General features: G+C 44.8%; 1 protein-coding gene across 1 annotated transcript in view; it reads left to right on the forward strand.

Moving 5' to 3' along the window:
* The window catches only part of LOC138505118 (mucin-3A-like), a 1,277,237-nt gene that overhangs the window by 735,446 nt on the left and 528,656 nt on the right, over positions 1-13,135 (forward strand). Inside the window, exon 8 of the mRNA XM_069625417.1 lies at positions 11,269-11,393. Coding sequence (XP_069481518.1) covers positions 11,269-11,393 — 125 coding nt within the window. The remainder of the gene's footprint in view (positions 1-11,268; positions 11,394-13,135) is intronic.

The following is a 13,135-nucleotide window of genomic DNA, read 5'->3' on the forward strand; positions in this document are numbered from 1 at the left end:
AAAGGCTGTGGTGTTTTCTATCCATCTGGCCTGATTTTACTGGCCGATGTTGCCAGTGTTTCTCTTCTAGTCTTTCCCCTTCACACACGCACATTCCACCTAGATTTCTCTATATATCTAGCTCTGCTCTCCTCCCCCTGGAATCGTCCTACTCTTTCCCCCTTCGGTCTCTAGTTCTCCCTACCTGTCTTTGCTCCTCTCCTAAATCTTTTCTCTATGCTTACCCCACACCTTCTCTTCTGTCCTCTTCTTTCTCAGTCCCTGATCTACACCTCAGTGTCCTGATCTTATCGCACTCTCCCGGTCTCTTCCCTACTACCTTCCTGCTTCACCCCGCCCTCACCACTACCGCCTTTAACTCTTGTCACCCTCATAACATACACTCATCACTTCTCATCTAAATACCCTACACTTCTCTCCCTCTTTCTTTCTCACCTTTTGCACCCCCTTTACCAGACTGCACTCAGAAGGTACCACTCTTCCCTACACACAATACCTTGCGTGTACTCTGTGAATACTGTTGGTCTCCTCAGCACTCCATTCCGTCAGCCAGGTCACTTGATCCACAACTACTCCACCTAAACTCAGCCACGCGCTTTCCCATCTCTAGCCCTATCCACTCATTCCAACACTTGTTTTGGCCCCCATAGGTCCCCTTGGCCAATCGCTGGGTAAGGTATACCCCCTGAGGGCTGGGATTTCTCCTTGAAGGCTTTATGAAGACTTTCACCCCACCCCTTTTTCAATTGCCAGGTGTGTGTTGGCAGGCATGTACACAGGCTGCTCATTTTTCTGGTGGCTTTCTTCCTGTGCTGTTGAGGTTTGTTCCCAACTGGGTTCAGGGAGGATTAGTCTCCACTGTAGTCCCTTCTCACTCTATTTTCCATTACCTTACCATTCCACAGGGGTTCATCTGGTGTTGATAGGTTGGATGCTTGGTGTCCTCTTTTTGGCAGGAACAATCTGTACATTCCATTCCAGACCTGGCCTTACTTCCATGCCCTTGCTTCCAGTCCAGGTTTCTTGGTTGTGCCCAGGTACATTCTGGGAGTTGAGGTTCTGAAAGAGAACTCTGGCCAGAAGAGGCTGACGGGCATTGTGGAAGGCAGTGTTTTTAGGATTCATAAAATGCACAATCCAGGGGAGCAGGCACTGGGCCCAGCACACTCGCTCTGCCTCTGGGGAAGGCTCAGCTCTAGTATAGAACCTGATAGGCTGCTTACCCAGGGTCGAGAGAGGTCCTTTTGCCCCTTGAGATGGTCATGATCCTGGCCCGGTCACAATAGACTACTGCAACTGTATACCTGGGCCTCCCTTAAAGGACTTCTCCACCAGTTGCAACAAATCCAAAAAAGACTTCTAGATTGATCCCTGGCTTAAGACCGAGATGAAAAACACCAGCTCTCGAATCCCTCCACTGGCTCCCAGTGGTTAGGCAGATCACTTCTAAAAACCATATGCAACATCCACAGCGCCTATTGGACGACCAGTCTATATTTTAAAAAAAAAAGCACTGCCCCTAAAACAATCCTACGATCCAGAGTCTCTCCCACATTGGCATGTGTTGAGAATAAAGTATTTGTGTGCAGCTTTTTAAGACAGTGGGGGACACTTTGTTATAGAACAAACTCCCCTTCACCCCGAGATCCCTTAACGAACACTACTGTTGAGGACAACATTAAAGAGCCATCTTTTTAAGGATTCATTTGACTCGTCCCTTTAATGCTGCTAATAGTTCTGGCTACCTGGCCATGACTTGTGGGATGTCTAGTCCTTGCGGCGCAATTCCTGCTGGCAATGCATTGTATCTTGGTCTACTTCTCGCACATTTTCTATCACTTGTAGTGTCACTAACGCAGTTACCTGCATTTAATGTATTGTTTCATTTTCTTGGCATATAATCACACTTTCTCCTCCACTCTTCCTGTGTACTTTACTTATCAGGAATATTGCAAGTTTGAGAATGATCAGACTCTTCCTACCCTTTTCTTCTTTCCTCTGTGTGCTACAAAATACCCATGTTCACGGTTGGTGCTTTTATAAAACAAAGGGAAAAAAGTATATTACCATTTTGCATCGGCCAAGTATGTCAACTGTATTTACAATCGCAGCAGATTCCTGTTTGCCTGCTCCCAGTTTATCAGTCCATTGCAATCCAATTTTGCACAATCTCAGTATGCGCCTACTTGGTGTATTCCTTGTTTGCCCAGTTTTGGCTTGCCAGTTTGCACCATCTGTGATCACTCTTGCAAATAGAGCACATACCATATTCCACCCAAACACCCTTTCCTTTGGCTATTCTGTGCTAAAGTTGGGAAGGGGCTTCATTGTTGGCCGTGGGTTTTTCTTTCACCCCATTCAATAACAGCCCCCCAACCCCTCTCAAGGCAAACTTCCTTTGTGTGTTCTCAGCCCATCTTTTGTCCATGCCCCCTATCAACATGCCTTTCCCCATCAGTATGACCTCGGTCCTCTGGCAGGTGGAGATGCTTTTATGTGTAACTCTCACACTGTTGCCTTTTAAAGATGATGAACTAAGTAGAATGTTTGGGGGATTACCTAATTCGTCCATGTGGGTGAACCAAGCTCTACTGTCTCGTTCCAACCTATGGATTCAGCCTACCTCCGACAAACGGAAGAAATAGCATGTGTGGTGTCACCAACTGCTATTGGTGCTTAAGGAAGATTTGGGTACACCCTTATGTTTGGGAGAGGTTTCATTTTTATTAATTGAGCATGTTAGGCGCCTATACAACAGAATTGTTTCAAGGTGCCACAAGGCTAAATGGGGAGGGAACGAGGGGAATTAAATAACAATGGCAAAACAGCAAATATACATTTGTGGTCCTATTAGGCCTTGTTGCTTTTGGACGTGCAAGTGAAGAGTAGTGCAAGCGTTAGGGATGGCTGATGGGGGGGGGGGGGAAGGAATGGACAAGTGCTGGTGGGTGTCCAGGAGAGAAGTGCCACGGGGAGCCAAAGAGGAGGCCTCAGGCTAAGTGTTAGGGCGAGCAAATCCCAAATATGGAGGTGCACGACCGCCAAGCAGCTGCCCACAGGGGGCAGTGCAGCGGGGGAGAGACGATGCTGGTATCGACTTGGTAGAGGGTCTAGTAACATGAGATGCATGAGAACCAGGCCACGATTCTCAGCAGCAGTGGCAGTTGGCAAGGAAGGGAAAGAGGTAGAAAGGAGCAGAGTTTTGAGCAGTTTCCGGAACTTAAGGAGGGCCGGCTGAAGTCTGAGAAGGGGCAGAGAGGCTGTTCCTAAGGGAGGTGCCACCCGACGAGAGACCTGTCCCCACCTGTCTGCTTGGAGAAGCGTTTGAAAATCAAAGAGTTGGAATTAGAGGAGCGGAGGGCTCTAGCAGGGGATATTTAGGCAGGGACAGTTGGAGATGGCGTGGTCCCAGGCCCCAGAAATCCTTGTGGATGATGCAGAGGATCTTGAATTTGGTCCTCACAGCCACAGGGAGCCAGTAGAGCGATTTTAGGGCTGAGGTCTAGGGTCCCTGGGCTTCAGGCCAAGGATAAGTCTTGCTGCCCTATTCTGGATTAGCTGAATTGAGTGTAGGGAGGAGAGGGGGAGATTGAGGAAGAGGCTGTTGCAATAGTCCAGCCTAGAAAGGACCAGAGCTCTGGAGACATTGAGCTTCTGGGAGAAGGTAAGAAAAGAAAGAATGCCTCTGAGGAGGTGGAGTTGGAAGTGGGCCTTCTTGGCAAGGTCCAAGATGTGATGGAGAGATCGGAGTCGAAGATGACCCCAAGGTTTTTTGCTAGGCAAGATGGTGAGGGTAGACAACCCAAGGAGGGTGGCCAAGAGGGTAAGAGGAAAACAGGGAGCAGGTGTCACAATGATAAGGATCTCTATCATTCTGGCATTAAGATAGAGATAGTTAGCTGCACATCATGCCTTGATGGCAGTCTGAAAGTTAGGGATGAGAGAGGAGGAGACAGTAGAGGGAAGTTTCAAGTAAAGCTTTGTGTAGTCATCATAGCACTGGAAATGCGAGGGGCGAGATAGATATTGAAGAGCCACAGCGATAGGATGGAGCCCTCTTGGAGAGTATAGAGAAACAATATTGCCTTTAGAGCAGGCGGCAGGCTAGTTTCAGAGATGCTAGATCGAATTGTACTAACTGTTAATCTTGGAGGCAGGTTTTTGCCAGATCCGTATGACCGGGGCAAGGATATCGAGGGTGTTAGAGATGGAGAGGTGCTGGTTGGCAAGGACTGCGTCGGAGGAAGAGTCAGAAGCAGGGATGGGGGTGGTTGAAGGTGGAAGCAAAAGCTGCAACTGACACTAGCTTCATCGGTTGAATGACGGTGAAGGAGGCTGGCAATACTGAGGGTGGCTCAGATAGATGGTGAAGGGGCCCCAAGCGGGAGGAGAGGTTGATCAGACCAGGAAGAAGATGGTGGTGACTGGGTTGGAGATAGGGATATCACTGGAGATGAGGGCATCCAGTGTTTTTGGCTGAGTGGGTTGGGCCAGATGGAAGAATAGTGAGAGGGAGTCAGGGGACACAGAACTGTGAGGAGACTGATTCAAGGGAGTCGAGGTGGATATTGAAATCACCAAGCAGTAGGAGTTTGGAGGAAAAGGTTGAGAGGGAGGTGGCATGGCGGCTCATTCAGAGAGAAATTGTAGAGAGGGTGAGCGAGTAGGCGAGACTGCATGCCTACAGACAAGGCATGCAAAGGAGGAGTTGGATTGAGTAGGTATGATACAAGCATAGACCCACTCAGGAAATTCGAGGCAACTCCTCCTCCTGGCCTGTTGGGTCTGGGTTTGGAGAGGATTTTTTAGCCCTCAGGAAGGAGAGTGTCAAGAGCAGTGACAGAGCTGGCATTGAACCATGTCTCAGTAAGGGTGAGGACTACTAGGTCGAAGTCTTGATGTCATAGGTGTGTTTGAAGGCAGAACGAGCATTCAGAGTAGCTAAGTGAAGCTGGTTGCCACCATTTAATGTTTTCCGGGGGTGGGGGTGTACAGGGCGGAGATGTTGGAGGAGAGGAGGAAGGTGGGGATAGCAGGAGAATAGAAGTTAATGAGGGCAGGTGCCGGTCAAGGAGATGAGTAGGTTGAGAGCCTTGGGCCATGACACTATTGTGATGCACGTAGAGGATGAGAAAAATGCCAGGAATACTTCCCATCTAGTGCCGCAATTAATGGCAGAGAAGGAAAAAGGGGAGAGAGTCGAGACCAGGTGAGGAGTCCATAGATTAGGAAACGGGACAGAAAGAGGATATCAGTGATGGTCTGCCTGGAAATTAGCATTGACATAGGTCTCAGCTATTGCTAGGCCTGGGCTATAAAGTTCAAGAAGGCCTTTTTAAAGGTTTTTTTCTTTCAGACTGCGTGATAGGGATAGGATAGGTTATAGAGTAGCAGTTGGAATAGATGGAGAGTGCAGTCAGAGCAGCGGAGGAGAGGGGGCAGCAGACAGGGGAACTGCACAGTGCACGAATAACTCACCAGGTGGCCTAGCTGCCGGGCAGGCACAGATGGAGGTGCACAGTGGACGAAAAGTCACTGATAATTTAAGAGCACACCTAAAACGGACTTTCGGCAAACCACCAGAAAGCAGCACAAAATGCTGAGGGCCTAATTCACAGGAGTGTTTTATTATGGCAAAACCCTGTTGGAAAATGCTCTGTGAATCAGGCCCTAAATGCCCAGATTTAAAAGCACACCTAAATTCGACTTTCAGCAAACCACTAGAAAGCAGCACACAAAGCCAAATGCATATTCAAAAGGTCACCAAATTCGACTTTCAAACAAATGCAGCAGAGGCAGTGAAAATATGCATTTGAGGCACAGCAGGAAGCACAAATCAAGTGGTGCAATTACATTAGAGAGACATTGTGGGACCGAGCCACCAGACAATATAAAATGCAAGTTGCAGTTAAGAAAGGGGAGAGGAGGTAAAAATTCCATGTTGGAATGATACTGGTGAGAAAGACACCTATGTGGCAATTACAATGAGGTGGACTGGTGAGCAACCAAGGGCGTATGGCCCATAGGAGGGATATAGTCCAGTGGCCACAGGACTTGAACTTATGAGTCGCATGGAGGAGCTGGGTGATGAAAGGTGCTTACCGGTGGACGGGGGGGAAAAAAAGCAGTTTTTTAAAGTCATTGTGTGCCAGGTCACAGTCAATTTGAGACTTTGAAAGGCCTGCTCTGGGGTCCAGTCGATGTAATAGTGGCATGGAGAGGGGCTCCCTCCATCTCTGGACCGGTCCAGACAGGGGCTTTAGGATGGGCTTTGGAGGGGGCTGGCTCCTTCACCTTCCAGCTCTCCCCATTGGCCTTGTAGTGGTCGTGAGAGGCCACTCGAAGTACAGGAAAAGGCAGGCTTTTGGTGCAGGCAGGGATGCAGTCCCCCAGCACTAGATGGCGGCGGCCATGATGTCGGATGAAATAATTAGTGCTGGAGGTGTGCAAAAGCCCCACCAATTGCCAAATCCCCTCTACCTGTGAGACCCGCAGCACTTGCTGGACTCCTAGACCTTTTTCTTGTTCTCCTGAATGAGGGGAGCCTTTTTTCCACTCAGTCATTCATTTTGCTCGGACAATGGGAACCCTATTCATCATGTTTGTACTTTGTTTTATGGAGTCTTGCTTTCCTCCATACTTTATAAAGGCATCTGTTTCACTTTTGCAGCACAAGGCACCTTTTGTGCAGTGTTGCTGAGAGCCCTTCGGGGTCTTCTTTTTTTATTTTCCCTTATGAACTACTGTTTTCAGGGTTAGAGGGTTACTTTTTATCCTTTTCTTTTTGTTCGATCAGCGCACACCACCCTATGTGGAGTTACCTTGCATCCCTTTTCTCACTGCTCCTCTAACATTTGTTACTGTAACAGGGATACATTTATGCCTGGTGGCAGTGGACGTGTGCTACTGACTTGTGTCATTTTTACTCGCAGACTTTATTCACAGCTCTGGTTATGCACAGAAGGGTTACCATTGACCCAAAATAGTAGCATCTTTCTTTTATCACCATTTCTAGTGTGCTTGTCCTTTTTTGGGCCGCCTTCTACCATCCTGGGTGGAAACCCTTGTGAATCCTGCTAAGGCTCTAGTATGTCTGCGAGGACAGGCAACATGGGAGAATCCTGAAACTCTGCTGTCCTTTGTCTTCTAGTTTGCCTGGGAAAAACCAGTTCCCACCGGTGGGGGGAGCAGGATGGACGACAGCCACCCATCCCTTTCTGTAAACTGCAGGGAAAGTTTGCAGAGGAGTAGTGTTGGTTCCTGATAAAAGGTGAGGCTCCTGAGGCAAAAGCCAAGTAGACTACTGGAACTGAGGAGCCGAAGAAGACGACCAGAGACTCCTGCAACACCGTCCAAATCCGCGAAGAGACTACTGCTGCTGTCCTGACCCTATTTCCTAATCGACAGAGGAGCTCTGAAGAGGGCTCCTCTTTCCCTTTGGCTGGTGGGACCAATCAGCCATAGTACGACCTGCAAAACAAGCCATCCCATGATGTGCTGCGACCTTCCTGGGATGCAAACCACCAATACCCTGGGACCTCTAACTTTATTTCAGTGCATAGTCTTGCTGTGAGAGGATCCTCCCAGAGGTTTGGACTCTTCCTGGACCTCCAGAGGCAAGCTCCTCCTACTCAGTCCCCTCACCTGGGTGCAGGACCAAACAATCGAGGCGGATTGACTGGGAGTTTAACGTTTACTCTTGAGTCTGTGAAAAGGTGCTAAAACTGCAGACTGATGTTGGAGCACGAAGAATCCTTTGCTGGGAGTCCTTTCTCTCGCCTGCTGCTGCAACATTCCTTCCAGAGTCCCACCTTCGTCACCATGACCAAGGAACAGGAGACCTGGTCCACCGCTCCTGGACCTTGAAAGATTCCCGCTGCATCTTCTTCATACCTCCTCGGGTACTGTGGGGCTCATGGTAATACATACCTTGAGTCATTCTGTTGCTGCTTTGTTGCTGGAGTGCTGAATTCGATATTTAGGTGTTGGTACATATTGTTTGCCCTGGCCTAATGCTTGCACGCCCATAGGGAGCCTTTCCCAAGGTCCCTGAAACCTTTTTGACCAGCAAAAGCCCTTTACTTATTTGTAATCGAAGAACCCTCTGGAACTTGGCTTTTTCTGCATCTGTGCCTTATCTGCTTTACCTCCAATCTGACTTAAGCCTTAAGGCCTCTAAAAAGTAAAACTATTCTTTAAAAAAAGTCAGCCAACTCAAAAAACAGAAGACAATAGCCCCTGCGCTCGGAATAAAAAAAGAAAAAAATATTCGAATTTCATAAAATCACATAAAGCCATAATGAAACAATCGGATGCGGAAGCCATTTTGGCGGCTTTAAAACAGAAAAACGCCAGACAGCTGTGGTCCCTCCTAAATGGTAAATCTAACAAGCCAACTATGATACAAGAGGTAGAAGCTGAAGAATGGTCTAAACACTTCAAAAACCTTTACAATGCAAATACTGATCGACCACCAACAAGCAGTTGGAATAACAAACACTCTTGGGGCCTACAATGGGACAAAGACGAGATTAGAAAAACTATTGTCTCCTTGAATCCATCACGAGCACCTGGCCCGGATAGGTTATCTAACGCCAATTTAAAATGTGCCCCGGAAGAATGGGCAATCTTTTTTTCAAAACTTCTTAAACTAATAGAGAACACAAAACAAAACCCCCACAGTTGGACCTTGGCGATACTGATCCCGATCTTTAAAGCTGGCGACAGGAAAAAGCCAAAAATTATAGACCTATAGCCCTCCTGGATCCATTGGGAAAACTCTTTGCTGGATTTCTAATGAAAAAAATCAACCTATGGGCATTAGAAAATGGTTTCTTAGAAAAGAGGCAGACTGGCTTTGCAAACAAAATCGGTACAAATGTCAATCTGCTACTATTGAATATGATCAAGTATGAAGCGATGGCAAAGAAACAAGTCTATGCAGTTTTTATAGATCTTAAAACAGCATTTGACTCGGTGAATAGAGAAAAATTGTGGCTGAAACTAACGGCTTGGGGCTGCCCTCCCGCCATTCTAAATCCGATTAAACAACTCTACTCTAATACATCGATCAGAGTAAGACTGGCAAAAGATGGTGCAGTAACAGACAAAATCACTACCTGGAATGGTCTCAAACAAGGGTGCCCCCTTGCTGCATGTTTATACAACCTATACACCTTCGGCTTTGTACAAGCAATTGATGATCCACTTGCGAATCCACCGAAGATTAATAATGAACCACTAAAGACCTTAATATATGCAGATGACATTGTCATGGACAAAACACAATCTGGTCTACAAAAAACATTAAACAAAGTGAGCTCATTCATGAAAGATCATGACCTTCAAATCAACATTTCTAAAACCAGGTTAATGAGACTAACATCTTTACACAGCACCGGACGAAAAAGTGTGAAACTACAACTAGATGAAAAAGAGATTGAAGAAACCAAAACATTCAAATCTCTTGGTGCATTGATAAATCCAACATCAACTGAGCAAGAATGGAAAAATCACATCGAGGGAAAGGCAAGATCCCTAGCTCGATTGGGACGCTATTTTCACTGCAAATTCGGAACCTATTCACTAAAAGCAATAATTCTATTATATAGACAAAAAGTGGTACCTATCTCAACATATGCCGGAGAAACAATAATTAATCAACACACAATGAAATGGCAACAATACGAGGCAATATTCTGGAGAAAAACTGTCGGCCTATCCAACTAATTTCCAATCTCAAGATTTCGGTTTGACCTGGCCTTACAATCCCTTGAATCAATCATTACCTGGAAAAAATGGACCACTACAGAAAAATAATTTGCCAGGACAAAATTCTATCTCTAGAGATACTCAAAGAAAAAAAGAACCCTGTATGTGTAACAGCCGTGCATTACTGGTCTAATGAGATAGAAAATAAAATGAAGACTAAAGACATCAGTGAAGATATGCTTATAAACAGACCACAATATGCTAAAAGAAGAGTACAACAAAAAAGAAGAGTACAACAAAATGACTGGATCAAAACAATAGAGGAACAATCTAAATCTAAACTAGCAATGATCTGTTCAATAGAAGTAAGAGTCCTCAATGAGTTACCTCCATATTTAGTATGTTTTCCAGACCAATCGATAAGAGACCTTTTTCTACGCTTCCGCTTAAATATACTTCCAACTCGTGGTTATCTATTTAGCATAAAACATCCAACAACGACGACCACAGACTGCCGATTTTGTAAAATTGACAACACCAGAGAGACTCTATTTCATGTAATTATGGTTTGTGATTCCTTGATGGACAAAAGAAATTTGTTCAAAGACTTCTTTAAAATCTCTCAGAAGCAGATGACTACAGAGGAACGATGGGCACATCTTCTTAAAGGACACGACGAGAACTTAATTTTTACAGTAATCAAATTTTGGAGTGCAATTTTGAACGATACTGTTGTAAGAAACACAAACATGTATGTCAATCCAATTCTTTCACCTTTTTGTTTTTTCTTTCGTTTTTATTTATTCAATTTTGTCTTCTGTTCCTGTTCTTTTGCATCTTGTAAAGGATAAAATGTAAAGTTTGTATAATCAAACAAAACATTGAAAGAATAGTTTTTTTTTTTAAGTACTGACCTGCTATTGTTGGTTTTGCTTAACCTTTTTATTCCTACAACAGAACATTTTCGGAGTTGCTATACGTTATTTTACTCACCTTTGCTCTGTGTTCAATTACATGTATAATTCTTAACTATGGTTTACTCACCTGAAGTATTGTTTTGATTTGATATTGTGTTGCTTAGTTTGAAATACTACTTACCTGAGATTTAACTTTAACCTTGTGTATATAAATTAACTAATTTACTATTACTACAAGTGTGTAAGAGTTTCTTTTGTGCCTACGTATTTACTGAGTTCATTGCACTTACAGCTCACATCTCCCTCCTAAAACGAGCCTGGCTGCTCTGCCATACTACCAAAACCTTTAGTACAGACTTCTATATATAGATGTTGTGGCCCGTAAACGAAAGGATAGTTTCATAAAGTCTTCCCCCAAGTAGACCTTAGGAAAACTCCCCAACACCTTAATTAAAACTGGATTGGATCAAAGGAACCGAAAATCAGTGATGGCATCTAACAAATAAGAGAAATGATGAATAAATCAACATAGTAGTAATGTGGGTGGACAGTCTTATAGCGGTTGCTTCAGTTTTATTTTGCAAACGCAAAATGCCCACGCTCCTTTTCAGCGATATTCTCTACTTTCTCCCTTTTTAAGGTGTCCGCCTGGACCTCCAGATTTATCCAGTTACCTTTCGCATCACAAACCGAGCTCTAAGTGTACCACTCATGGATCACTCAACAACTGAATTCCAGCAATTTGCAAAGGACCTGGTAGCTACAGTAAGTGCCAATGACAATTGTGGAGCTGCATGTCTAGAGGGTGCTGAATGGGAAAGGGAACTCACTTCTTCCATGATGGCTGATATGGCTAGTGCTTTGGCACTCACTGATGGGTCATTTTATATCTAAATCAGAAGTGCCTTTTGTGGCAAGCTAATGTGTTTCCCTTTAGTCGCTAGTAAAGCTTTGTGTGGATTGCTCCCCTTTTTGTCCAGGTGTGATCTCAAATTCTTTAAGCATATTTGAATTCTGCAGATGTTTTGGGTGCTGCGATTTAACACAGAACATGACCTAAGTACCAACCCCAGCCGCCTTACTCTGTCCTACATGTTACTTATGAGCACACCCATGCAGCGGCTACTGTGTCGTCCTCCCATCTTGCTATATTAGGCGCTGCGTTGGTCTTCAAAACTGGGCTCTTTAAAAATTCTGCATAAATGACTTCAAATTTGTTTTTAGGTAGCTGAAACAAAGGCCAACCAGGAGTATGTGGGCTTGTACTACAAAAAGTTAAATTCATTAGCATACGTAAGATTTCAATCTTGTATCACAGACTCCGATATATATAACTACATTTAGAGATACTGTTGAACCGCGACTGCTCTTACGTTTCCTTTAAATACTAATAGTGAGGGGAGTAGATCTGTGCCACGAAGTGTGGAATTGTATGTCTATGGAACAGTGGAGTGAAATCATTCATTCCATGTCGATTGTGTCTAGTATTAAACGTTAAAGCATGACAATGATAGATCGCATGGACCACAGGATGTTTCCAAAGGTTGCTTGGCCATTACCAAGCAATGCGTTTGCCTTGCCGTTTTTATTTCTTAGGAAAGCTATGTGTAAAACATTTTCAAATAATATTTTTTAGTTTATTAAAAGGTGCAATTTAGAGTTTTTGTTTAAAATACCTGCTTCATTTCATAGCAATTTACTGCAAGAGCACATACATGGAAAAGCAGGATTCTTCACTGGTGTTAATTGAAATGAGGCCATAGGATTTTGTGATTAGAAATCGAAAATTGCACAACACCAACCAACTCATTGCACTGGCCCTTGAAAATTATGTAGCACTCTGAAATAACATAATCACCATGTGCTTGGTTTTAAAAATGGGACCAAGCAAAAGGAGTCTGTCCTCTCCAACACATCCCCATGTTACATCAGGCCCCCATCCAAATTGCATTTTAATTTCGCCATACACCCAACCCCTCAACCCTTTGTGCTCCATTTGCGCTTGCAAAACTATGATCATCCGTCTATGCTGTCTGCTCATGGCTGGTTCCCCCTCCACCCACACACCCAGCCCATTGTCCTTTCCTTCCTGCGCACAAAGCGAAAGGAAATGAAACACACAATTGCCATTCTTAGGAGCAAAGTCCACATCTTTTAATAAGTAGCTCATTCCGACTGTAATAATTGTGAGCAGTAATCTCATGAGGCACTAACATGGCATTCCATATTGCAGTCCCAGACCTACAAGGATGTTTAACCCCAGAAACTCTTGGTAATGGGTACTGCCCTCCAAACTTTCATAGTGCACTCCAGGCAGAAATCCTTGTGAAGCCATACTTCTTGGGGAAGGCAAAGATGTCTGAGGGCTTGACACGCTTAATCTGTCATCTTTATTTAAATTACCATGTAGACTTGTATCCAGTGCATGTGGCCGGAAAACTAAATGCTTTAGTTCACGAGTTACATATTACCTGTCGGAGATCTGTAATTCCCCATGACTAGTAAGG

The sequence above is a fragment of the Ambystoma mexicanum genome, chromosome 11 (genome assembly GCF_040938575.1).
Source record: "Ambystoma mexicanum isolate Mex_15411 chromosome 11, UKY_AmexF1_1, whole genome shotgun sequence".
NCBI lineage: Eukaryota > Metazoa > Chordata > Amphibia > Caudata > Ambystomatidae > Ambystoma > Ambystoma mexicanum.